General features: G+C 39.1%; 2 protein-coding genes across 2 annotated transcripts in view; one reads left to right on the top strand and one right to left on the bottom strand.

Moving 5' to 3' along the window:
- The window catches only part of PLCZ1 (phospholipase C zeta 1), a gene marked incomplete at its 5' end in the record, with an annotated part of 137,121 nt that extends 116,362 nt beyond the window's left edge, over nucleotides 1–20,759 (top strand). The window contains 4 exons of the mRNA XM_019515838.1: nucleotides 9,580–9,752; nucleotides 13,675–13,807; nucleotides 17,263–17,412; nucleotides 20,649–20,759. Coding sequence (XP_019371383.1) covers nucleotides 9,580–9,752; nucleotides 13,675–13,807; nucleotides 17,263–17,412; nucleotides 20,649–20,731 — 539 coding nt within the window. The remainder of the gene's footprint in view (nucleotides 1–9,579; nucleotides 9,753–13,674; nucleotides 13,808–17,262; nucleotides 17,413–20,648) is intronic.
- A 3,798-nt stretch (nucleotides 20,760–24,557) lies between these two features.
- PIK3C2G (phosphatidylinositol-4-phosphate 3-kinase catalytic subunit type 2 gamma) overlaps nucleotides 24,558–27,089 on the bottom strand; it is a 448,194-nt gene continuing 445,662 nt past the window's right edge. Inside the window, exon 34 of the mRNA XM_019515837.1 lies at nucleotides 24,558–25,130. Within this exon, the coding sequence (XP_019371382.1) occupies nucleotides 24,978–25,130 (153 nt within the window). The 3' untranslated portion in view covers nucleotides 24,558–24,977. The remainder of the gene's footprint in view (nucleotides 25,131–27,089) is intronic.

Raw genomic sequence — 27,089 nt, 5'->3', positions numbered from 1 at the left:
AACCATACCTTGTCATGCATGTACAGATGCATCTCAAGCAGGTCCAAGGAGGTGATCCTCCCCCTCTATGCGGCACTGGTCAGGCCACAGTTGGAGTACTGTGTCCAGTTCTGGGTGCCACACTTCAGGAGGGATGTGGACAACATGGAGAGGGTCCAGAGGAGGGCCACTCGCATGATCAGGGGGCAGCAGGGCAGGCCCTATGAGGAGAGGCTCAGGGACCTGAACCTGTTCAGCCTCCACAAGAGAAGGCTGAGGGGGTGATCTAGTGGCCTGTTACAAACTAGTCAGGGGGGACCAGCAGGCATTGGGGGAGTCCCTGTTCCCCCGAACACTACCAGGAGTGACTAGACATAATGGTCAAATGCTGGCAGAGGGTAGAATCAGACTAGACATCAGGAGGCGCTACTTCACTGTCAGGGCGGCTAGGATCTGGAACCAACTTCCAAGTGAAGTCGTGCTGGCTCCTACCCTGGGGGTCTTTAGAGGCTAGATGAACACCTTGCTGGTGTCGTTTGACTTGATGATCTGTTCAGGTCCCTTCTGACCCTAGAAACTATGAAACTATGAAATAGTAATTGTGATTGTACCTATATCTTTATTCTGTTCTGTTCTTGTTTTTATTATCATTTTGCCTATCCTCTCCTCTTTCTAATGAATAAGTTACTTTCAGTTTTTCATATATCAGGTCACATAAAACATAGTTCCTTTTACTTCTGGTTTAAAATCTTCTTTATATTCAAATATCTAGGTACTTAAAATCAGTACTGTGTGTTCATGTTAAACTCTAGTATCAGTAACCAATTTAGAATTTTTACAAAGCTCACAATACGTATTTAGTTACATACTAACAACACTATTTGCTATAGTCTACGTGGCTCTGGTATATTATTCTTGGCTTTCTTCGAAGAGGCCCTTTATTTCTTCCACCTTTTAAAAACAATTTATATCGAGCCATAAAGAAAGGCTGAGGACTGAGTAACCATCCTTTAACCTTTTACTGTTTTCAACAACAGCATCAACTTCAGAATCCCAGGCTGCAGGGATCATGCTATAAGTGAGCAGACATCTTCTGTGATAAGGCACAACAGTTGCAAGGAACTATTGCACAAACATTTTTGGGCACATGAAGCAAGACAAGGGGCAAGGAAGTCTTTTCACTTGCAACTTGTGGTACCAAAAATATTTTTATGGAAGCACAAGGGTGATGTTTGTTTGCACCTGCTGTACTGTAGACCAAGGGTCAGCAACATTTTTGGGCAGAGTGCCAAAAGCACTTGCAACCTTGACTTGTAAGATGCTGATGTGCCATGGGCATATGGCAGGAGAGCTACAAGGGGTCCAATGCTTCTTGTGGCAGAGTATCCCTGGTCCCTTACCCACCATCCACCCTGATGCTTGCGTGCCAAGGGTTGCCTGTCCCTGCTGTAGATCCTGCTACTTCTCTGGATTTTCACAGGGCAAGCCCTGGATCTTTTTATGAGCACCTGCTTGAGCCAAGCAGTATTAGTATACAAATCTTTTAGACCTCTCATGAGAGGCTTTCTATTATTCACCAAAATCACTTCTAATCCTGAAGACTCATTTGGAAGACTCATTTGGAATCCAGGGTAACTTTAATTTCACTGTTTAGAATATAGGCTATTGATTTTTTCTGATCAAGAATTTTTTTTGCAAGGCAGCATATCATCTTTTTGTTATCCAGGCAATGTTATTCCCAGAAATGGAAATGATATTTTTCTTTGCACAGATATTTACAATCTATTTTCATGCTCTCTCCTTTATGTAATCTAAATTGAGCTATTTATACTGAAACTTGAAATTTCTCAGCTTTTTTTTTTACCATTAGTCTATACTGCTCAGCTTAGTATGCCATGTACCACTTGACAACTTTAATGCCTCCAGTTATTCTACAATGAAAAGATTTTTCAATTGGCCAGTTTGTATCTAAAAATATCTGGTTATATCTTACTTATATATTAATTTTCCTTGCCTGTATAAGCATGATACACTTAACTCAGATCCAGTCCACTGATTCTGTCTTGCACTGCATCAAGATTGAATTTTTGACTTCATATTCAAGGCCCATCATACCTCTGCTCCTATTTCTTGTCACTTACCACTTACCACTTTAACCCCTCTACCCATGAAGCCTGTTTCAGCAGTCTCATTCTATTGCTCTCACTTGTGTCTTCATCTTGGTGCTTTCCCTCAGGCCTTTCTTACCAATGGATTCCATCTGCAATTAATTTCTTAGGCTCTTTGCTTTTCCTTCCTCTCCTTCCTCAAAGCCAGAAACTGCTGTCATGCCAACAAGGTATCAACCGTTTAATGGTGATGGTTAGTGAAGCAGCCACCTACAAATCACCCCAAAAGATCTGAATTTTAAATTATTTGGGAATATAACATAGCTAGCCAATTCATCCCTATAATCACATTACTTCTGCCCTTTTCCTAATGCCTCAGTTCCACTTATTGTTTTCCCCACTCACTCCATATATCTTGTCTGGAAATAGGGCCAGGCATTCTGAAACTAGCTATGTGTAGCCTTAGGTCTGCATATGAAGGCCTGTTATAATAGGGCTCCCTTGGTATTATTGCTATTGTTGTATAAATAGCAACAATAATAATCCTTTGGATTTATACAAAGGGATACAGGACACCAATGCCTGCTGGCACTTTATAACTCTGGGAGGTGTGCTATTACATGTTTTTCTTGTGGAAATACTCAGTGGTTAAGGGATTTTGGGTAGAGATGTCTGCCAGCATTTCCTTTATACTCAATTTGATGGATCTATGCATGCTACATCTATTTGTACTAGAGGCATTTACAAGGTCTCTGGGTGCTAGTTATTATTGAGAAGCTTTATTCACTTCCCTGGTGACTAAAGGAAAAAAAATCCCACATGCTGCAGGGATGCAAAACCTCAACACCTCTCTACTTAGTTTCAGTTCTGAAACTTGTCTGTCATAGTACTCCTTCCAATATGCAAACTACTTCATGGGTCCAACCCTATATGACTATTTGAAGTTAATACAAAGCCAGTAAGTGTTCACAACCCTGTCAAAAAGGCCTTGAGACTCCATTTGGGCTTATGATCCCCCAGTTAAAGAAATGCTAGCTTGCAATATTTGTCTTATGAACTGTGATTTGGTAGTTTGGAAAGGGTGACATACAGAAGACAGACACATTAAAAGTTTGAGAAAATCTGGGGGCTGGTTTTTATTTTAGACCAAGAGTGAGATTTACATCACTGTGTCATTATAAAGGGGAGTCAATATGGATAAAAATCAGATGCCTAATTTTTATTCCTTGACATGTCTGATCAATGATACAGGGCCCAACACTGTATATTTCTGTTTTATTACCATTTCATGGGTTTTTTGAATTCCAAACACTCTGGTGATCATACCTCCATGCACTTCTTTCCTTCTTCTTTATATTAGGGGTGAGTGAAGCAGGCCCTTTTTGATTTGGATTCAGCCTGAACCAGGAACAATGATTCAATTAGTTGATTCGGATAATTGTCCTTGATTCAATTCGGCTGAATCTGAAGATTTGATGCTGATTCGATTTGCTGGTAAATGCTACAATTGTGGGACACATGAAGCGTCCCACAGGAGTGTAAGGGAGCCTTCTATGTGCTCAGCAGTGAACCCAGAAATGGACGGGAAGTACCCAGGCTTGGTGCTTGGCCACAGGAGGACCCTGGGTGTCCCCCCCCCAGACCCACAAGGCACCAGTCACTAAGCCAGAAGGGTCAGGGGAGGGGCCCCCTCGTGCTCCCCGGCAGATCTGGAAGTGGACCAGAAGTGCTTCTGGTCTACTTCTGGGTCTGCTGCGAAGCACACTAGGGAGCCTCCCTCACTCTTGTGGGACACTCCATGTGCCCCAGCATTGCAGCACTTACGAGCTGCCCACTACCTAGAGGGATATAGAAAAAACAGTTAAAGCTGTGTCTATGTCCAAATCTTATAATCTTTCCAAATCTCTCCAAATCGATTCAGAGGGTTCTGATTTGATTCAGAGATTAAGGAGTCCACTGATTCAATTCAGATTTGGAGGTTCAGTCACTGAATTGGGCCGAATCTTTGTTATGAGTGCCTCATCTAGGATGAAAACATCTCTTAAATTCAGTCTTGTCCATTTTACATTCTGAGCCTTCATTTCTGGGAAGAATTCTTGCAGATTTCAGGTTGTGTACCATACTCACTATAGCTCTTTTATGCTTGTCACAAAAAAGTGTGTCCATTGAGCTCAGTCTATCCAATTAGATAGCACTAGGTATTCTTGAGCTGTTGACCTTGTTTCAAAAATTGTAAACCTGAATTAGTTATGTATTCACATGGATATTTCTTTATCACAGTTTCTTCTATTCATAAAAAATTATACTCGATTTGCAAAAATTATTAGACATGGTGACAGTAAGCCCTCCTCATTTCTAGAGCACATTATAAAATGCAGAGGATTATTATCTCCTAGTTAAAGTGTTACAAGTTCTTTGGTCAATGTTATTTCAATGCCAATTCTGAAAGGAAGAAACAAATTAAATTCAGATTATCTTGTTCTCTTCTGAATGCAACTACAGGACCATGTCTTTGTCTATTGTAAATCAGTGTAGCTCCTGGACTACAGTGAAGTTATATTGATTTCCATCAGTTAAGCATTTGGCCCATAGTTATGAGAATCTTTGTCTTACTACCTCATTTTTAGATGGATATATTGAAAAGACATTTTAAATGGGTGCTACTTGACTCTGGATTAAATAATGCTTATTTAATTCAGTGAAATAAATGTGGAAGATGGGGTCATCATCCTTCGGCCCATTCATACATCATATTCTTGAGACTGCGGAAAAACGTTCAATTTTATTACCAACTTTCACTGAAAGCTGATATGAGTTGGGATCCTAACAATCATATGTTTACCTAAAAACCTCCCCTTTTGCCATTATGTGTATTGAATGCATAGGTGTATGTGTGTGTGTGCATATCTGTTAAACTGGTTTATGGAAGCATACTTAAAATCATAAAGGCATAAAGGTAAAATAAAGGCAATTTCAGGTCCTACCAGGAATATTATTTCAGCAGAGTAAATTACAGTAAAACTGCCTAAGATTAAGGTTTGCAGTCACTCAACACAGTTATGACAGAGGCCGCTGGCAGATATGCAAGTAAAGGTGCCATAGGGTCTGGTGTGTGATCCTCACAATTGCATTTCCTGCTATGCCACACATGGATGGCAGGAGGTATGGTTGTAGGATTGAGCATCAGATCCCATTACACCTTACTGCTGGTACAGGGGGAGCCCAGGATCAGGAATCTGGGCTCCTCCTGAACTGGCATTAGCAAGCTTCCATGGCTGGGAGCCCTATCAGCTGATCTGGGCTCCCAGCTGCAAGGGCACACCATACACCCCTATGGCTGGAAGCACCATCAGCATAACTCCCAGTGTTATCTGCTGGGAGCCCCATCAGCAGATAGCTCCCAGCTGCAGGGGTGCATGGTGCATCCCCATGGCTGGGAGCTTTGCTCATGGATCCCCAGCCTGGCCACATGTTTAATTAATGGCATGATAGGAACCAGCCACAAAGTTATTACACATTTTTGTGAGGCTTATGTCTTGTTTTATAATTGCATTGGTGTGTGGCCAGGTCACAACTTAAGATGTGATTAACTGGTTATCACAGTTTAAGTGTAACGTGTGCCAGGGGCTGGAGTAATTTACCTCAGATTTTACTCCATAATAAGTTTCTCTACAGTAAATGAGTACAATTATAGCACCTGGCTACTAAAGTGGTAAGGGAACACATATGTATTGAGCAGATAGCTATCCCAGGAAGAAACTGGCTAGTGGAAACACAACTGGTACATCAGTATACCTAACACCAGTGTATAGTTACTCTTTACTTTCTGAGCAATAACTTTGTCTTGGAGTGGAGTTACATATACTGGTATAAGGTTGTGCATTAGGTGTTTGCTCTGCTTGGAATAAAGTCCATTCACTCTATAGCAAATGTGTTGTGGATCCACCCACACTATGTTTCCTGATTACAAGCAAGCTCAGGAAAAAAAAATCCAAGGTCCGGGGTCCATATTCTAAGGGCCAAGCTGAAGAATTTTATGCTGAAGCCCATGATGAGTTTACCTGAGGCAAGCTCGTCTCTCATATGTATGGATGACACTTGCAGGTAGCTTTGGTGTTGAATGACAAAGCTGAGAAGCAAGTTTAATTAGTATAGCAATGAAATCTCTAAAGCTGCTGAAGTCTTTCCTATGCACACCACTGACAATTTTTTCTTAAAATCACCAATTGTAGATACACACCCAAAGTCAGTACATTTGGGCTTTTTGCAGCAGAGAGTTTTAAAACCCTCTCCGCACAAGCAATAAACATCTCCAAGGTTTTAGAAACATCAAAAAAGAAATAGGTGTTTTGGCCAGGCTAGAAAGCATATTACAGAAATATTCTGCTAATATTTAACTCTTGAGACCATCACATTCAGGAAGACACATTGCTGGAAATTCCATCTTTTCTAGAAAATAATGCCACCAAGACCATCCCACTGGAATGGAGAGAACAAGGGTTTTTAATTTAGGTACTTCCCCAACAGACTGAAGCCTAACATTTGATCTAGACAAAATCCAAAACTGTATTTCCAGATGCACACTATCATGCTTCTATTGCTATAGGCTATGGATATTGCAAACAGTTGTAGCAGGATTATACACAGCAATCACATGATTTATCTCAGATTTATAATATAGGAATAGCACTACAAATCTCTTTATTTTTAGTTGGGGCTGTTGCAACATATGTTCACGAAGTAATTATCCCATAAGCATACAGCTGGAGAATTGGCTGATCACGGGCAACATTCTGTGAGGAAACCTAGAATCAGTTATGCCAGCAGTGGTCTCAGACAAACTATTCAAAGCCTTAGATTTGCTCAAAAGAGTGGGGTCCTGGTAGCTGCTCCTTCATCCTAAGCATTCTTTTAACTGAACTCTAGTTAGGCTATAGGGAATTTTACATTTAGCAGGAAATGCTGTGGTCAGCAAATGCCTAGAAGAATAATATAGATGCCTAAAACATAGTTCTTAAGAAATTTAAGAACCTCAAATTTTCTGTATCTCAAATCCTACTGAGAGACACCTATCAAGAAAGATGTTGGTAACCTGGAGGAAGTTCAGAAAAGAAAAATGAAATGTATCAGGAAGCTGGAGGGACTGATTTATGAAGAAAAGGAATGAAAGTAATAATCTACAGATATTTAAAAGGTGTTAACACTCGAGAAAGAATATTGGCTAAACCGTATTCTGAGATCTGCTGCAATTCCATAACAAAATCTTTATTTCAGTCATTTGTAACTTCTCAAAATTACCAGCTCTGAGAAAGGTTTTTATACCATTTTTATACAGATACTTTGCATTTATTCATTTACAAACCCAATGTGTGTCCCAGAATCTTTTTGCACCAGTTTTCTGTACAGCTCCACAGTTTCTGCTATTATAGTCCTGGGTATTTCCTGCATTTGAAGAGGAATTATACAAATATGCCTTAACAGAGGATTAGAGAAATGGAGTGGAACCAGATTCTCATTTTCTTCCATTTCTTGGCAACTGCTGGCTTAGAGCTTCAGAACTGCAAGTGCACCTGTCCTATCATGATATATTTAAAAATGAAAGAGTTAAGAACTAGGGATAAGGGAAATGTACAATGACTTTCCTTAATCCAGTCAGGTGGTCATAATAGAAAAAAAATCCTGCAACTCTTCACACACTAATACAATCAAATCATAGACACGCCAAGACTATGGCTAAAATGTCCACTTATACTGCTGATATTTTCACTGGATGATTAGGAAAAATAAAGATTAGGAAATAAAATTTCCTGCTTACATAAGGAAACAAAAACCTTCAACTGAAATATTTCTTCAGTACATCTTTACAGTTATGTGGACTTCAGTGACTAAATTAAGATTCATCTTAAGTATGTTATAAATGTACAATCAAAGGCTAAATTAAATAAAAATATTATGTTGCTATTTTGAAACATCAGCTCACAACAGCATTGATCTAAGTTTGCATCACGACAGAAAGTCACTTAATACGATAAACAACAACAAATTCTTTGGTGTGTTTCTCTCATTAAATGGATTTTTTTCCGTTTAGCTACTTATGAAGCTTGGCAAAGTTAGCAGCAGCCTCATTATGTGCAATCATGTCATTTGTTTCATCATGCAAATGTTACAAGCACATTTGCAAGTTTTTCACTGTTATTTGAAAATATTGCTGTTTCATTTTTGCCTTGCTGAATTTTAGTTGCACACTTCAAACTATAACACAGTAAAAGAGATGATGACCTATTTAATCTAATTTACTCTTAGCCACCAGAAATTCCATTGCCTTCATTACTGGCAATAGGCATCTTGATTTCAGAGGATTTGTTAAAAAAATAAGCTCTTCATAAAAATCACTACAGAAATCAAAACTGAATTGGCAGTAGAAATACAGGAAATAATTTTTCAAAGGAAGATCCAAACCTTTTCCATTTTCTTTTTGTGATAAAGAATTCCAAAGTTCGCTACATATTCAGTCAATACTTTTGTATTATCTCATGGGATCACAGAATAGCTCTCTTCCTGAATTATTATTAGGAGTGACTGTACTACAGACAGACTTTGTGTTTTTTTACTACTAAGCCACCCCCAAAAATGCCTTATCATCATTCTGTTTAATATATTACACTAGTCCATCACTGATTTGACTTGTGAATTTTCCATGCTGAATGTGAACAGGAAGCAGCAACATGCTAGAATAGGGAAATTTTCATTAAACAGGCCTATTTCAGCATTGGCTTTATCTCATGAATGTTAATAATACTGTATCTGGTTGTTGAAGTGTGCTGTTTTATTTTCCCATTTCAGTAGCAAACAGAAAACATTTTGAGCTGCCTGGAAAAGGAAAACCTGACAGGTGTCCATGAACAATAAACATCAGCAATGGGAGATTAAGTTTGAAGGAAATCTTTTGCTCACATTGCAATTTAAAAGTTTACACAGTTAGACTCACTTTTCCCTGTATGTAATCTCAAACATATTACTTGCAATGAACAGCTTAATTCTAAACCATACCTTCATGGCTGTCTAGCTCAACTTGGTACTGTTTGAGGTGAAGTTACTACCACCACATCCTATGCCTGTCTTCTCCTTTCATGGGAGAACTTCATGTGCTGTATGGAGTTGGGGGTCCATAAATAGCTTAATTGGCAAAGTTAGAATTAGAATTTAGCCCTTGTGGGGAAAAAAAACAAGCTTATATCTAGAATATTTTCCAATATTCCCTTTGAAAAATAAAGGGGAAAGATAAGGTACAACGCAGTGGAGTTTAACCCAGAACTAGGGCACATGCTCAGTTCTGGCACTAGTTGGCTAACACCAAATTTTGAAGGAGCCACACTTAAAGACAAAGGCACCATGGATTTTGTGGTCTAGTATTTTAACTTTAGTTTAAAATGTGCCTATTGTTGGATTAGTTTTAAATTGTTAACTCCAGCAATTTTGATTTTTTTTCCAGTGGCCTTAAACTTCCAGACACCTGGACAGCAAATGGACTTGCAAAATGGAAAATTTGGGGACAATGGTGGCTGTGGCTATCTTCTAAAACCGGAATTCCTGAGAGACCGTTATTCAAAATTTAATCCACATGGTGTGATAGGGAACCAGAATCCAACTACGCTCTCAATTAAAGTAAGCACGGTTTATTGACAATTTCATTTATAATTTATAAAAATATATTGATTCATTTAATTAGCTCACAAGTATTTATTATTACAACCTATTCATGTTTGAAAAAGTTGTGATATGCTAAACCTGTCAAGCATCCTAGAACGAATATAGTTCCTTGATATCTTAATACCAGTGTCTGTTATCTAGCGTGGTACAGTTTCCAAGTTTTATTTTAATCTTTGTACATAAAAGCACATCTTTCACTTCAAAATGTTAACAATTGCAGGAAAGAACAAATAATTTGCACAAAATTTTATCTAAAATATAAATAAGGCTACTATGGTTGTATGAAACTATGCTTATTCAATTATGTTATTATATAATAAAGATATTTAGGATTTGGAATAGATTTCAAAAGGCAATTTGGATGGGTACTATTTCTTTTATAAACCTCATAGTTGTCCCTTCTTTCCATGTAGGCTCTTCCCCAGCTGCTCTTTTCCCCACAGACTGTCTTCTCTCATTACTTTGCATTTTGTTTTGATTACTGGATATAGGCGAGGAGGAAGATTGCATCCCCTTTCAAAATTTTAGCAGAGGCTGTCAGTAGAATGTAGATGCTAACAGTTGAAAAATAAAGCCTCATAATCTTTTATTATATTTCAGACAATAAAAATATCCTGCAGTCAGTTCAAAAGGGAGACTACTAGCTGCAGTAGTAATGCATGGTCAGCCTCCTCTGTCACCATTCCCAAATCCAGAAGGTCTATGCCAGGTAGCTCTCCTGAACTCACAGTATTGAATGGGAGTAGCAACTTGGCATCACATAAAGAACCAGGGTCAGAAGCAGATTATTAAATTTTCATAAGACACATAAAACAAGGCCAGATGGTGGTCGTAAACTTCAGGGTGAGATGAAAGTGGAGCTGTTCAAGATGTCTGAAGTAATCTAAAGGATATGCACCACTATCAGCCATTGCATAGACAATGTTAGTGTAGACCTCCCTTCACCTGTAATATATAAACATTCTGAAGGGGAAAAAGGCCTAGTGGATTAAACAGGAAAGATGCTTAATTTTAGTTACATAATAAAATTATAATGGTCTCTGTTATAGCTAATAAAAGAATGAGTAGGACAAACATATGAGATTATACAAGCATGGTTGGTATAGGATCGAGCTGTTAGAGTTTTCAGATTTCACTTACATTTTGGGTGCATCTACATGTCGCCATACAGCATTGCCTTTTGGAAGTACTAAAGCACGGCACAGTACAGGTGGTTACTGCATTGTGTGTGCAGCACATGGTTAGATTTCACCACTACGTCACTGTAGCGGCGCGCTGTACCCAGGGAGTGCACCACTATGGCAGCAAAGCTAGCGATCATATCTAGATACACAATTGTTATGTCATTGCAGAGTGCCGTATGGCAACATAGTGAACTGCTACCTTGCCATAGCGTGATGTATAGATGCACCTATTGACATGTTTTCCTTAGTAAACCTTTAGGATATTATATATATTATGATAGCATTACATAAGCTAAAAATATAAAGAAAATGGATGGCAATGCTTTTATCTTTTGATACATTCAAATATAACAGATTAACATTTAAAAAATGTTTATCAATTTTAAATCTTTTGACTGTTTCTTTTTCTGGGTACCAATTTCATTTTTTAAAAACCCTTAGAAATCTGAAATCATCTTAAAAAATAATTTATCCTTTGAACCATCATAAAAGTTTTGAATTATTTACTAGTTAGAAAACTAGTTTCACAGTGAAAAATGTTATTCCTGATCCTACTGTACACCACTTACAGAAAAGCCACATAATTAGCATATCATTGGTTTCATTTCTGTCAAACAAGTACATTGCAGAAATAAAATTAATTAAATAGCAATTGTACAGTAATTACACAATATATGCACCTTGTGCAGATCATACCACCCTAGCAGTGAGCACGTCAAATACATGATATTCATGAATTAAAGATTTTAAGCACATATGCACATCAACTATATTATTTGTTGCTGATGTAGAATTATTGACATAATGAGGTTCAGGGGCACTCTTACCTTGTGGGCCAAGGGCTAGACAAAGGATTGGTGAAGAAAAGGGATGTTTGAGTGTAAAGAGAGCAAAAAAGTACATGCTTAGAGTGTGACAGTGTTGAAAAATGGATAGGAAGGGTAGTAGAGAACCCAAGGTAGCAAGAACAATTCAATAATTCATGCATTGGAGGACTCAAAAAGTGTTAGTAATAAGAAAGGACCAGGCCATTGATAGGAGATGTGGTTAGAGTGAGGGAAATTCAGAGGCAAGCATCAAAGACACAGCAGTTCATGATAAAGAAGAGACTGAATGAATTAACAGGTTGGAGAATGGTGGATTGTAATTTACTGTTGGAAGCCAGAAATTATGACAAAATACATAAGGGGCAAGAGGTACTAGGTTTAATGCGCATCACTTTAGCCCACTGTGTTCCGAAGCTAAATGAGAGACTAAGTTAGAAGACATTTTATTAGATGTAAATTTGAAGGTTTTATAGTAGTGATAAGAGGGAAAGAAAGGTGTGTCACATAAACTAAGAGCGGAGTATGGCAGATTTCATGGGTATAAAAGCTGGAGAAGAAAATCAGAAGGTCATAGTTTATGGAGTGGATGATGCCATTGCAAGATGTGGCACAGGGGTGTAGAGATGAAGGAGGATCAGTAAGCATACTGTGAAGAGTGAGAATATCAAAATGGAGATTAAGGACAGAACACTGTTAGAGAGGAAGTTTCCAGCAAGATAGCTTGGGTAAAAGTGAAAGGCACAGAAAATGAATGAGAGTCAGCATTAACAGTGTGAGGTTACTGTGTGAAGCCTGCAAGGGAGGATGCAGAGCTAGAACATGTCATACTGAGGACTAATCAGGAGTATTGCTGGTGGAGTGGAGCATAAGTGGTGGCAGCTGAATTACTTGCTTCTGAAAGGTTTGAGGTCACAACCCTGCTTGAAAGATAATGCTTAATGTTGTGCTTAAGCTGACATGGGGCTCAGCGTTCCATGGCTGATAGTTTTATGGCAGGAGTGGTTTGATAAGAACCACTTTTTTCAGTTATAACATTTGGTACCAAGATCTGTGATTTAAGGGCCTAATTGGTCAAATTGGCTTGAAATAGTTGGCCTGGTATATTCTGGACATGAATTCCTGACAAATAGAGCACTGCAAGGATTATGAACCTCCCCAAAGCAGCACACATAGAAAGAGAGCAGAGAAAGCAGTGAATTTCTTAAATCCTTTTTTAGGCTTGGTGCCAGATCTTGAGGCATTCTGAGGCAAAACTTCTTTAAATAACTAGATAAGTTACTAAACTAACGAATGAGAGAGGCCTCAGGGTGTCTATATGAGACAAACACTGAGAAAAGCTAACACTCTGCTTTGGAGGAAGAAGACCTAACATAGTTCTTTTTTACCGGCTGACATTGAATTCTGATGCTACTAAAGGATGTTTGTACAACTTCAAGAACCACAGATTTGCTAAGGGTTCCTATGAACAGGATGCCAGGAGGTGACAAAACCCTACAAGGAAATTCACACAGGAGGACTTTGATTTCTCACAAAGAAGTACTTTGATTTCTCTGTTAAACAAAGTAGCAACTTCATATAGCTGGAGCCTGAATAAAACTGGCTTAAAACTCATATTAAGAAAAGGTGGATTTTTAAAAACAATTATTTTGTCGAAGATTAACTTAGTAACGTTTGAAAATCAAATTAGCCAGGGATTGAATTAAGTACAGAGCACTGAAACCTTGGTGAGACTGTAGTTTTTTAGACAGATACACTGCGTGGGACAATTTTTGGATATATAGCTTGCTGAAATTCTGTTTAAATTATTATAATAGATTATATTTTCAAGCCTAAATGAAGTCTTATGTATCATTTTTATTTATGCAGCTTATTAGTGGTTATCAGTTACCACCTAGTAACCTCTCCAGGAGTAATAAAGCTGATCCTATAGTCCAGATAGAAATTCATGGTGTTCCAGAAGATCAAGTGAAACAACAAACTTGTGTTGTAAGAAACAATGGTAAGCGTAAAAATTGTGAATGGTTTCAATAATAATGCATATAAAATAGCATAATATCTTAAGTAATTTCTATGTCCATATAAAAAATGTGCTGTAATTACTAATTGAAAAAGTGGGTACAAGGTAAAAAGACTGGCTTACTGATCAACAAAAATAGTGGCAAAACAAGCGTGCCAATTTATGACCTAACAAGAGGAATATGAGGAAGATGTAACTCAATCTGAAAAAATTAAGGGTAGAATTTTTCAATTTTTAAAAACTTTTTGAAACCGAATGCAGTACTTATGTAAATGGTGATGGCTTATGGACCAAAGAGACAGAAGAACTGTTAAACACACAACAGGTACAGCATGGGCAGCTTCTCCTGTCCTACCTCACCTTTGTGCTTAAAACAGGCCTGTTGTGGAGGGGCCACCTCTACTGCTGAAAGTGTGTAGCTCCTCAGTGCAGAGTTAAACAGCACTAGTGTGGAGTTACATTTGGAAGCCACTGTGGCAATGCGGATGCCAACCTATATCAGCTCCTTGTATAAAGTATTGATACTTGGGAGCTCAAGATAGACAGAATCAGCAAGCAAGAGCACCACAAAATTAAAGTCAGTTGCTGAAGACTTCGTCTGAAGGATATTGTGTGTCATTGTCTTGGTGCAGCAAAGTCAGCTGTCTTTTCACTTACTAAAGCACCTTAGTTAGAAGAGGCATCCCTTGTTACTGTAATATAACATATGGTCCTTAAAGAAGGTTGACATGTGATGATGAGAAACATTTGGAGAAAGCTGGATTTCTATACTTTGGGGAAACAAAATGAACACCACGCCATATACTCCTCCTTATGTACTTCAGAGTTTCTGCACTGAATATCAGTGAAGACGGCTACTGATGTTTGAGTGAGGCAAGTAGCTTTGAAGCTTTGTTGTTTTGTGAGGCTATCAGAATAAAAAGCTTAAGGCAAGGTTTTAGTAATGTATGCCTTTGGTACGCTTGCACCTCATAGTATTGGTGAAGCTGAAAAGGTTTGCAAGAGGCTAAGTATCTACACTGAATTGTGCTTCATTTTTTGCAGGTAAAGCAAAATTCTATTTCTTAAAGGCCATCACCCCTTCTGGCTCCAGAATAACACTTTGAAGTCATGGACCCCATGGCTGTTTTCTAGGAATCCAGTCAACCAATAACTTAAGAGAAGATGAATTGCAGATGCCATTTTATCATGCTGAACACTTTGATCAGTACATTTCTCTCTCTCCTTTCCCACTATCTTATTTATGGCTCATTATGGTTTACTAGTTGAGACAGCCTCTGCCATTTATGTTTCTTCCAGCACTCTATTTCCTTTCATATCAACTGGGAAGCAAACCTGTAGGGGAAAGATAAGAAAAGGGAAGGCTGAAATGAATCTTCCCATCTGTGGAAACAGATCAGGTCAGATTCAGGGAGATTCATCCTGGTTTTCTTGTGTGGAATTACCAGATGATACGAATCAGTGCAACAGCACTGAATATGGATCTTTTTCTTGCCTGTCTCTACAGCAGCCATGCTTATGTACAGGTGTGTTCTAAGGTGGAGGTTGAAACTGACGGACTATATGGAGGAACAAGAATAAATCTGCAGGGTATCCAGGACATAATAGAGCCAAATCTTTTTTTCCTCGTTCCTTCTACCACTTTAATTTTCCAAAGTCTTTTCTTCTCCACAAGTGTGGATGATACCGAAGAAAAGGTTAAGTGACAGTCATTCTTACTGCTCTGGCCCAATAGAGTGTGATATCTCGACCAGCTTAGAAACTTTGCAATCTAGTTCTCACCTTTAGGTGCAGAAGGTAGAGGTCAATTGTTACCATTTATATTTTATCCTGGATCAGTTCTTGTACTTTGCTCAAGTTATTAACGTGTAAGCTTGCTGCTTTAAGTTTTTAATATGTTGTGAGTGGTCCTTCCTATTTGATCTTTCTTCTGTATTCCTCGGGGCTGCCACAATATTGTTCATTTCATCTCTCATTTTAAGACAGGAACATTTTTTTTGCAGGATGGGTTTGCTAGCCTCACCCCTACTAGGTAACTAGCTTTTGTTTGGTTTCTTTTCTTTAATTTGTTCAGCATGGAGGTCCATTCTAGCAGTATTATGTCCACTGACATTGTTTATCTGATCATAGAGGTTTGCAAGCTGCCCATCACAAACAGGTACCAAACAGAATAGGGAACAACTCCTAGAAAGCTGGAACATTGACTTTCAAGAACCTCAAAATGAACAGCACAATGTATTCTCAGACTAAATTATTGCAATGTATTCGGTGTTGAGTATTGATAACGAGCTACCTTTTGACAGTCATTGATTCTTTGGAGTGAGGCAATTAGCTTTGAAGCACTGTTACAAAGGCAGTTGGAATGGTTCTTAAAAAGCTGAAGATTCTCTAGGAAAAGAAACTTTTGTAACAGAAGCAATCCATTCATTAAAACCTTAGGCAACTTAACTGAATAATGTGTTAAGGAAGCATGGAATCTCCCAAATGATCAAGAAAGTCTCCCTTGCAGGAATATAGGAACCTTCTTTATAAAGTAGAGAAGATATGGGTGGTCTTTTCTCTTAGTGGATTACAATATAATGAATCTCAAAACAATAAAATAGAACTTTTAGCAAACCTTGATAATTATATGGCTTTACAGTATTTTGTTTTACCATATTCTCTGAGTCAGGAAGTCACAATACCTTCTGGCTCTCTTCAAAGAGAGGAAGCCAAATGGCTTAGTTCCCTGCTTGTGCTGTTGTAATGAATAGCAAAGGTTTATAAAGAAAGAAGCTTACTCCAGTCACATTCCATCCCTACTCCATGTGTGCATCTACACGAGATGCTAATTGCACAGTAGCCTAATAGTACTGTGAGGCAGTGTATCACAGCACAGACAGTGCTAATATGCTACTGCCCAGTATTATTAGGCTACTGTGCAGTAGCATCACTAAAAAGGCATTCACTGTCATTGTTGCGCTTTAACCAGATGCACATTTTTTTAGTACTTATTTCTACAAGTACTAAATTAAATGTGCAGTAACCACTGTGCATTAATGAATGTGTGGACACAAGCGTTCCCTCTCAGCTGCGCGGTGTGCGTGGACATGCAGGTGCGCCTGCGCGACAGCGCACATCATGCAGCTTAGAGGGAATGCTGGTGGACACATGCCCCATGTGTATCCAGGGGGATGTCTCTGTTGGCTGAAGAGTTCTTTTTTGCTGTTTTTATTTGTGACTCCACATAAAAAACCTTATCTTCCACTGTCCAGGTCACTCAGTTCTGTCACTGAGTTGAGTGAACAAGGATCTTGACAAAAGAGGAAATGCTTAAATCAGTCTGCACTGATAAAAAAAATACAGATAAAATATTAATTACAAGGAATTAAATTACATGTTGACCCCCTTTGTATAGGCAATGGTTTTCATTACATTGTCATCTCTCTTTTTTTCAGCTTTGTGCCCTAGGTGGAATGAAACTTTTACTTTTACTATTCAAGTACCAGAGTTGGCATTAGTACGCTTCTGTGTGGAAGATCAGATATCTTTAGTTTCAAATGAGTTCCTTGGCCAATATACTTTACCACTGCTGAGCATGAACAAAGGTAATATTTCTTTTAAATGGCAAATAAAGCAGAATCTACACTGATAGTTAGGATCCACCTTAAAGTCATCTTAAAATCTATAGTTGCTGACCAATGACAGTGTACACTCTTAAACTCAGTCCCCAGTGGTAGTTAACCAGAATATTTTGCTGAATTTCCAGATAGAGATCAACTCCTTTCCTTATAATCTAGCCTTCCCCTTCCTGTACTATGTTTGGAATTTACCTGGGCATACGAGCCTTAGTACAGGAAATGAAGTGGAATTCTTGTTCATGTTTTCCAGTCCTGCTTCCCACTTTCTTCAACCAACAATCTCTAACTAGCGACAAGCCTAGAAAAAGAGACAAGCAGTCCACAGACTAGTTCTTAGAAGGGCTCTGCCAGGGAACCTGGGGTACAACATAGTGTCATGTTCACAAAATAAGCAGCAAAATGTAGATGGTTTTTGTAGGTTGTACAGTTGTCTTAGTTTAGATGGGAGAAGAGGGTCTTACATAGTTCTGGCTAGTGGAGATGACCTCAGTGACATCTTAAATTGCATTGTATATATTCCCTCCATATAAGATGGAAAAAACCCCTATAAAAATGGAAGAGGCAAGGATTTCTGTGGGACATGTTTTACTGGACCAGTTGCATAGTTGAGGTCAAACAAGCTTTTGAATACAATTTTTCAGATTGTTCTTCATTCTTCTTCTGAAGAATGCATTATATTCAAAAGCTGGTGTAAGTCTTATCTCATCCATGCAGTTGATCTAATAAAAGATATCACCCATAGAAATCCTTACTTCTTGCATATTTCCTAGATCATCACAGCTACAACAGCACTTCAACACTACAAACATGTAAACTTTTACTTGTAACATGTTGTCCTTTGTATACTTATTATATACCATCTTAGTTTTACTCAGAATTATTTTTCTTATAATTCTGGTCTTTGTTATCTACAATCATTATACTGCATGTGAATGCCAACCAACAGGTTAGGAGATGAAGAAAATATTACTTATTGCTATTATATCAACTTCAGTATTCCTCCACTCACATTCTAAGCAGAATCCTCTCAGAAGATATTATAGCTCCACATATTAGAAATCAAGAAAGCAAAAAGACCACTATAAAGGCACTAAACTGACCACTTCCTAACTGACCTGCAACTAAAGGGCAGGAGATTATTAAATGCTATAGCTAAGAACTCATACTAGCACTTTCTGTAATTTTTCAGAGTAGAAAAACATTGAAATAAAATAGGGGAAGTATGAAAGGATAATTATCGGTAATTTTTCCTCTTGTTGTACATCACTTTCATTTCTATTTGAGGAACAGAATTCAGAGAAACAGAATATAGTATGCCAAAAAAAGCGGTGGGGGAGGCTTATGCTTGCTGTTAACTGTATCTGATTTTCAAAGCCACTTTTGACAAAATAAACAGAATCAACTTACTTTGATGAACAAAGGTGTGTAGATTCACCTACCACACTCTGCCACCCTGCAAATATATTTTAATGCTTCAGTAATGCTTTTGGTTTCACTTAATTTTCAAAATAAAATTGACAAGAGCTTTCAAGGCAGGTGCGCAGATAGGCGGCAAACATAAAAACTGAGTGTCGGTTCTCTTGGAGTGAATTTTTTTGGAAATCTTTTCCTAGAGAAAATTTCACATTTTTAAACTTTTTTGTTTGGGATGGAGGGAAAAAATCAATTCTCCCTCCAAGTTCTATTTTCTAGCTACTTCTGTCCCAAAATTGAGAACCATTGTCATTGCAATATTCTTAAAAAAAGCATCTCAGTGGTTCTCAGCTGTCTTTCTGGAAAATAAATTAAAAATAAACATGATAGAATTTTCAACCATGCTGAAGTAGCTTAAATGCCCCCCTTGAAAGTAAGTGTCCAAGTCCTCTCTTTCAGTACCTGAATATGGGGGTCACTCCTTTCTGTCAAACCATAGCAGGAAGATGCAGTGACAACAGTAATGGTGCCACCACTGCCCCATCCTTCCTGAAGAAATGGAAACCCATATTGCCTTCCTCACAGCAGTGTTCCCCTACACCCCTCCTACTGACACTGTTCTACTTCACATAGAATAATTAAACTGTCATTGGGTGAGACACAGGGAGAGAAAGTAGACATGACTCCTTTACCCACAGGTTAGGATGCTTAGTTGGGAGAGAGCCTAGTTTCCAGTCCTAGCTCCTATGACTACTTAATGCATACATCTACACATGCATTTACTCCAGTCCAAATTTAATCTGGTGCAAACTACTCCAGAGTAAGGGGTTTTGGGCAGGCGTCTACACATGAGAGGATTAGGGAGAAGATTTGCACCCAGTTTCCTTCAGTCTTGCAATGGGCCCCTGACAGCACCAGAAGGAGCTGCAGGCAGCACCGGGCCAGGAGAGAGCTGTCTCCTGATCCCAGCTCCCTGATCAGGGGCATGGGGCTTGGAAAGAGCTGAAGGGGAGGGGTAGGTCTCAGGCCCCTGCTCCTATCTACCAGTGGGGCAGCTAGCAGGTAGCTCACTCCTAGCTGCCTCACCAGTGGATCAGGGCAGGGGGTTGGGACTTACCCCACCCCTTCAGCTCTTCCCAAGCCCTGTATCTTGATCACCCAATTGGGGCATGGGGCTGGGACTTGCCCCTGACTGGGACAGTTCCTGGTCAGCTCTGGCCTGGATGGGGAAGTCTGCATGTGCAGCGCAGGGCTAGCTGGAGACTGTCTGAAACAGGACAGTCCCCAGCCACCATCAGGCTGCACATGCTTCCCCATGCAGCCTGAGGCTGGCTGGGAATTGTCTCAATCAGGGGCAGCCTCCAGCCAGGCTGGAGGGGAACTGTCCCCATTCAGGGAGCTCCCAGGCCCTGCTCTGTGATCACAACTGTGATCATGGAGTTGGGGCTGGAGAGCTTGTTTCTAGTCCCCACTCCATGATCACAGAGCAAGGCCTGGGAACAAGCTCCCAGCCCCAGCTCCTAATCTGTGAATCTGTAGGGTTTTGGCACTGATTTGCTGAGCCTTCTCTAGACCTGAGACCCTGGCAGGGCATCCATAGAACCACCACTTTAGATGCCTAATGAACTTTAATGTTGAAAAATGAGGAAAATTTTGGTTTCCTTTATTTAAAAGATTTATTTATATAATTATAAATTATGCTTCATGATTATGGTAAATTCTACAAGCTCTGATACAGGAATCTCCATATTTGTGTTTACTATATTAATGGAATATTATTACATTTGCAGGTTATCGTCATGTTCCTCTGTATTCTAAACTTGGTGACAGACTTGACCCTGCATCACTTTTTGTGTACATTTGGTACTATTAAGGATTGTACTAGCAGTATCCTGAATCAGCACACCTCGTAATAAAGCAACCGGCATGTAGCTTGCAACCATCAATTTGCTAACTAAGTGGCTTGCTTTTCAGAGATGCTGGGCATCTGTAATTCTTACTTATGTCAGCAAGACTACTTGTGATAGTAGATTTCATAGATTCATAGATTTCATAGACATTAGGGCTGAAAGGGACCTCGGAAGATCATCGGATCCAGCCCCCTGCCCCAGGGGCAGGAAGTCAGCTGGGATCAAAGGATCCCAGCAAGATAAATGTCCAAATGTCTCTTAAAGGAGTCCAAAGTAGGTACTTCCACCACCTCTGGCAGCAGTCTGTTCCAGGACTTGGCAGTTTGGATAGTAAAGAAGTTCTGTCTTATGTCCAGCCTGAAACAGTCTTGGAGGAGCTTGTGAGGAGGAATAGTAAATGCTATTCAGAAGAAGTAAGGCCTACTGAATTAGGCCCCAAAATAATAAGTCCCACAGGGATTGATTTTTTCAGTACATTTTCTCAAACCACAACTAAAAATGTGATTATTTGCAACAGCAGAGAAGCAACTTAAGGCCATGGACACAAGTTCATTTGTAGTGCTACAGAAATAAAGCACTGAAGAGGTCTGTCCACATGCACAGCTCCCTGGCTGAAGTGCTACACAGTCTCTGTGAGATGCAGTCTCTAGCTAGAGAGAGAGGGCTTCCCCTTGGCTCCTCCTGCCCTGGGAAGCCTGTCAGTAAGCCCAGCCACTAATGGCTTGTCTCAGAGAAACTGAGGGGGAGAACTGTCAGTGATCTGCCGGCAGCTGCTGCTTCAGTTTGCTGCTCCCAAACATGCAGCAGCAGGAGTCAAAGCTAGTCTCCCACCCCCCAGGCTGTGTTTGACAGCTTCCTCCAATTTCTGGCAAGGGAGTGGATGGGATACAGATAAAAGTCTGGGCTGCCTCCCCATTGTGGGGGCATTCCTCATAGAATCCAGTTGCCTCCAGCTTTGCAAAGGCAGTCATCTATGTTGGGTCACCTAGAAGCAGTGCTGCCAGAAAGGGCTGGAGCTGAAGGGGCAGCTGCATCAGCTGTGGATGCCCCTGTGGAGGCAGCCTTTTTCTGCAGCCACCCCACATGGCAATGGCATCAGCTTTTAGGGCTACCTCCCCTTGAAGCCAGCCCACTGCAGCAGTCTTTTCTGCCACTGCCGCTGTGAGGACAGCAGTACCAGTCCCAGCAGGGCTCTGTGGCAGCTTACTGGGGCTGGGTGAACTGTCAGGGAGTCAGCCACTCTGCTTCCCTTCCTCTGAGAGACCCCCTTATAGTGCTAAATAACATACTAAATAATAGGAAGGTAATAATGGTATAAGTCATCCAAAATCATTAGCAAGACATAATCATTTTTTCTATTTGCAATAATGAAATGTGTACATTTGATCATTCAAGAAAAAAAGAGAAATCAGGAAAACTACACACACACAACTTAATCTTTAAATCTGTAATAAGAACAGCTTCAGCTAGAGATAGACCTCATCACAACCCATTGTACTATTTATGCAAGTGCAAGAGAACTACTTAGAAATGTTGCACTTAGAAGAAAACAAGATTTAAAATGAGTAAACCCCCCAAATACTATTGCCTGTAATTTCTCTCAACATAGCTCTCATTTTCCCATAAAGACAAACTATTTTCTCACCTTCCTCAAAATTACTTTGTGGGATGAAACCCATGTGGACACTGGTGTCTTCCTGCACAGAACTCACTGCAAATGCTATCTTTTCAAAGCACTTTACAATGGCAGATATCTTCTTTATGATACCTAATGTAAATTATTATTTTTGTAGGTAAATCTGAGTTTCACTGTCTTTTTAATACTACTTTATTATGATATCCTTTATATATAAAAATTATTTTTATATGGAAGATGATATTCTTCTATATGTACTATGGGCAACAATTTAAAAAATGTCACAGGAAATAACACTATCGAAAATTTGCCAGCATTTATTTACATTGAAGGCAAAGTAAGGGCTTAAGACAGTAAGCTGAGCAGAATCTGAAATCAATTCTGAACCTTAGGGTCAGGAATTTGATAACAACTAAAAGCTACATGAGATGCATCTTCTGTATTTCAGAAAGGGCAATCACTTGCTTTTTTAGCCGAGAAAACCTATAGTCTAAAATGTTTGGTCTTGTTGATCATTGCACTGCGTATATCTGTATGGTAACCAGTATGCTTTTGGTGTGGTAAATGTTTTAAAGCTTTTCTTCAGCAGTGTGGAATTAGTTCGACTCAAGCAGGTTCTCTCTTATTGCTGACAAGGAATTTAATTTCCCCAGGCAACATGGTGGCTCTGTTCCAAGAGTTGACCAAGGCAACTGACATGACCAATCTGTTTGGTGCTAAGAACAACTCTGTCTTATACTGGATTCACTTTGTACGTTTAAATGACATGTAGCCTGCAACAACAAAACTACAGCTCAAGCCTTACTTGCGAGTCTTAAATCTACTGTTGTTTGTGTAGAGAAAAGCAATTTCCTTCAGCTTTAGACTTTGTCCCCCACTGTCAGCCACTTTTCCAGCTGGCATGATAAATCTCAACCCTATCCAATATATATTAAATTTAATCTTGAAACCAATCATGTGAATCAATATACTTCCTTTGTTATAACCATGTATTACAAGTCTTGAAAAGATTTATATTCATGCTAAACGAAGCTCATATTATGCATATGAGGGTCATATATACTGTTGCCTTTAGTAGACTCAGTGAATTCATTGTGGCTACTCCCATGCTTAAATTTAAAGATATGGGCAAAAAAAAGCTTGAAGGATGGAGCTCACTATTAAGCTGTTGAACTCAATGGAATTACTTGTATGCTAGAAAGGATATGTTTAAGTTTCTACAGAACTGGGGCTTGTCTGTGCATTGTTTCATTTTCCTGATACAGCATAAGCTTGTAATGAAAGAATACTAATAAACAAAGACTTTCTATAACTTGGTCTTCTAATAAATAATTGTTACGCTGAAAAGTTAAATTGTCTTATTTCATTTATGTACTTTGTGATAATTAAAACATTGATTTTTGGAAAATGCTTCAGATTCTATAGGGAATACAGGATTTAAATACTGCTTAAAGTCTTGTTAGGAAGATTTATTAAGTTATCAAAAGGATAAAATTGCTAGAGTAAGCAAGTGAAATGAAATATCTTGTTTCCAGTGAGCATCGTAAGTCTACAAGTTGCAGTACATGTCAGCAAGTTATAACATACAAATACATGGCACACACTGTATTTTAATTTTTTTTCCAGATCTGCAGTTAACAATATTTTAAGTGTGAAATATGTTAGAAGTTTGAAATATCCTGACTTCTGAGTTCCAGTTCCTTCATGGTCTCTCATGTTGCTTTGTTAAATGAACCATATATGGTGGCAAACATCAATTGTCTTGGATCATGGTGTATGCATGAGGGCCACCCAGACCTTTGATGCATATGCCCAGACAAGATTATTTTTTGGAGGAGTGGAGGCTGCCCAGACCTAGCATGCTTCTTTTAGGCCACCGAGACAGAAACAAAAGACCAGCCTGAGTCCAGATGTTTGGTGCCTCCATGGCTGCAGCTGTATAAGTATCCAGGAATTGAACTCAGATCTCCTAGGCAATAGATAAGGAGTCTACCACCGAGCCACAAGGGACTCCTAAATAAGCCATATATATCAATGCCATAACTCTGCCGTTATTAAAGTAACCGCAACAAGAATGAACTCAGATCAAAAAGTTTACTGTTGGCTTAATCCTAAGTCTATTAAACTCAGTGGGAGATTGCCATTGACTTAAGTTGGCTTTGGATCAAGTTCCAGCCATGTTTTGATTTTACTTTTTATACAAAACACATCTAGCAGTATATGACCAACAGTGTTTAGTAGGAACAAAAATCTTACTTGTTGCCATAGAAAATGTTGCCCCAGGTAACTGCAACTGAATGCTGCAAGATACTGGCACATGCCTTCTTATACCCATGCTAATGGAAACTTGTTTCAAGTAGAGGATGGCAAATATATGGAGAGAGTTGAATGGCAATGGGCCATGAAAAAGTGGTTATACTTTCCTTGGGATTAGTAACTTAATGTATGTGGTTAGTGGCCTACTGTACATTATATTCTCAAAGGCAAATATGTCAGCTAATATAACAATATTGCCCATAAGAACAGATAAAGAAATATTAATGAATAAATAATGTAATTGTCCAAGGCAATGTTCAAATTATACTGTTCCCCAATGGGTACCACTTTTCTTCATTTAACTGGACACTGTTCAGTTGAATGTTAATAGCTCCCAGAAATGTTCCTTTGCTTTTCACAACAAGCTTTAGCACACGTCCTTGGAGTTCTGTTACAGCATCATATACAACCTGCAATCATATAGAGTAAAACAGAAAAAAATACAAAAAATTAATATTTTAGATAGCTCAAACCATTTATTTGTATATATTACTTATATTAAAAAACCCCATCAAAACTCTAGGTTTGATTTAAACTGCCATTGTGAGTCTCAAATGACAAACTATGAACCAAATGCACCAAAGTCAACAAAGTTAGACTAGAAACAAATTTGGCCTTAAACATATTTGAAGTAAAAGAGCTTCTGCTAGCTTAGGCTACTAAACTTGAGCAACTGAGCATCTGCCAGGAAGTTTAAAACCTGGACTTTTAATCCACCATGAATTCTCAGAGAAAAAAAAAAACAAGCATGCAATCTGCTCTCTGCAAAAACAAAACAAAACAAAACAAAACAAAAACAAACAAACAAACAAACAAAAAAAACCCCATACTGCAAGCAGCATTTTGACTCTAAGCAGGGAGAAATACCAGAGATTTCTTAAAGCCCAAAGACGTTTGCTATTGCTATTGTTTTTTTACAAAAGGCACTTGGATAACAAAGGCTATAAACTGTTGCTGTTCTTCAGCTGGGATCATCTGTCCCAGGATTTGTCCCAGAAGAGTCCCACTTCATTGGGCAACACAGACATCACCCGTTGTTTGGTAGAGCCAGGCCCCTGCTACTTCTGGGGCTTCTTAGTTCTGATCCTGTGAGACAACTGTGAATGGGGGAACCAACTCAGGGTGTACCTCTGCAAATGGGCGAACCCTGGGATGCACCCTGAGTAGGGGCATGGCAACCTAATAGATACACCTGGGGAGTCCCTTGCTGCAGTTCCCCCATTTGCAGATGCGTGTCACAAGTAGGGGTTTGCAGTGTGATATGCTCGGGGAATCTCCTACTAGGAGGATTCTCAGGGGGAGTCCCAGGGTGCACCTTTGTAAGCAGGGGAACCCAGGCAGGCACTCCCAGGACTTCAGCAGCCTGATCCTATCAGGAATTCCCCTGCAGGACAGCGCTGCTCATGGTGGCTGGAGAGTGCAGGCATCTCTGGGCTGCCCACACTCTCCCAACAGAAAGAAAACAAATGTCCACTGTAAAAAAAGTGGTACAGATTTATACCACCTATTGTTGCAGCCACAATTTGGGCATTTCTGGTGTGACAAGAGACTTTGCCATCTGTTTGTTTAGGTTTTGAGCCACCATAAAAGTTTTTATGGTAGCAAAAAGCTGATGTCTATTTTCAGATGAAGTGATGGGTTGCGCAGTATAAAATCCTAACATAGACAGACAGATGATTTGAGAAAAATATACAAGTTGTTGTTTTAACAACCATAAAACTACTTGGAAAGATGATGTTATTCTTACATCAAAATTAAGAGGAGCTGTTTCTGTTTTGTTTCATATGCATTTAGTATATACAATATGTGCATTGCAATGTTTCAGTGTAACTTATATTATCATCATATAAATCCTGTGGGCACATCATGCAGTCACACAGTAGCTCAGAATTTTATCTCAGTGTTTTAATGTGTTTATTTCCAATTAAACCTTGAAATAAAGAAGGACTTTTCTTAACCCCCCCAACTATATTTTCTTTTCATCAGTATTTCTAAAAGATTTCAAACTGTTCAAGGCTAAAGAAATACACCAAAGAGAAATGGAAATTCTACTTTGAAAATTGCTGGCCTTGCTTGTATAAATGCTATTTGTGGGGTGCAAAGATGTTTAGGGAGTAAATCTGGAATCTTCTTGCTACCAGGGTGTAGACATATGAGCACCTGGAACCCATTCAAAAGAGAAACATTTGAAAAGGGCAGCAGTTGGTAAAGTTTAATTCTTATGGGTGAACAAAATGACAATGATTCAGATGCAGCAAAACTGCTCCAACTTTAACACTCTTCCATCCAGGGTTAAAGTTGGAGTGATTTTGCTGCTTCATTCTCTGCTTGTTCACACATGACAATTAAAATTTACCAGCTGCTGCCCT

The sequence above is a fragment of the Gavialis gangeticus genome, unplaced genomic scaffold (genome assembly GCF_001723915.1).
Source record: "Gavialis gangeticus isolate Ggan-Ray unplaced genomic scaffold, GavGan_comp1, whole genome shotgun sequence".
Lineage (NCBI taxonomy): Eukaryota > Metazoa > Chordata > Crocodylia > Gavialidae > Gavialis > Gavialis gangeticus.
This window is presented reverse-complemented; position numbering and strand designations above follow the sequence as displayed.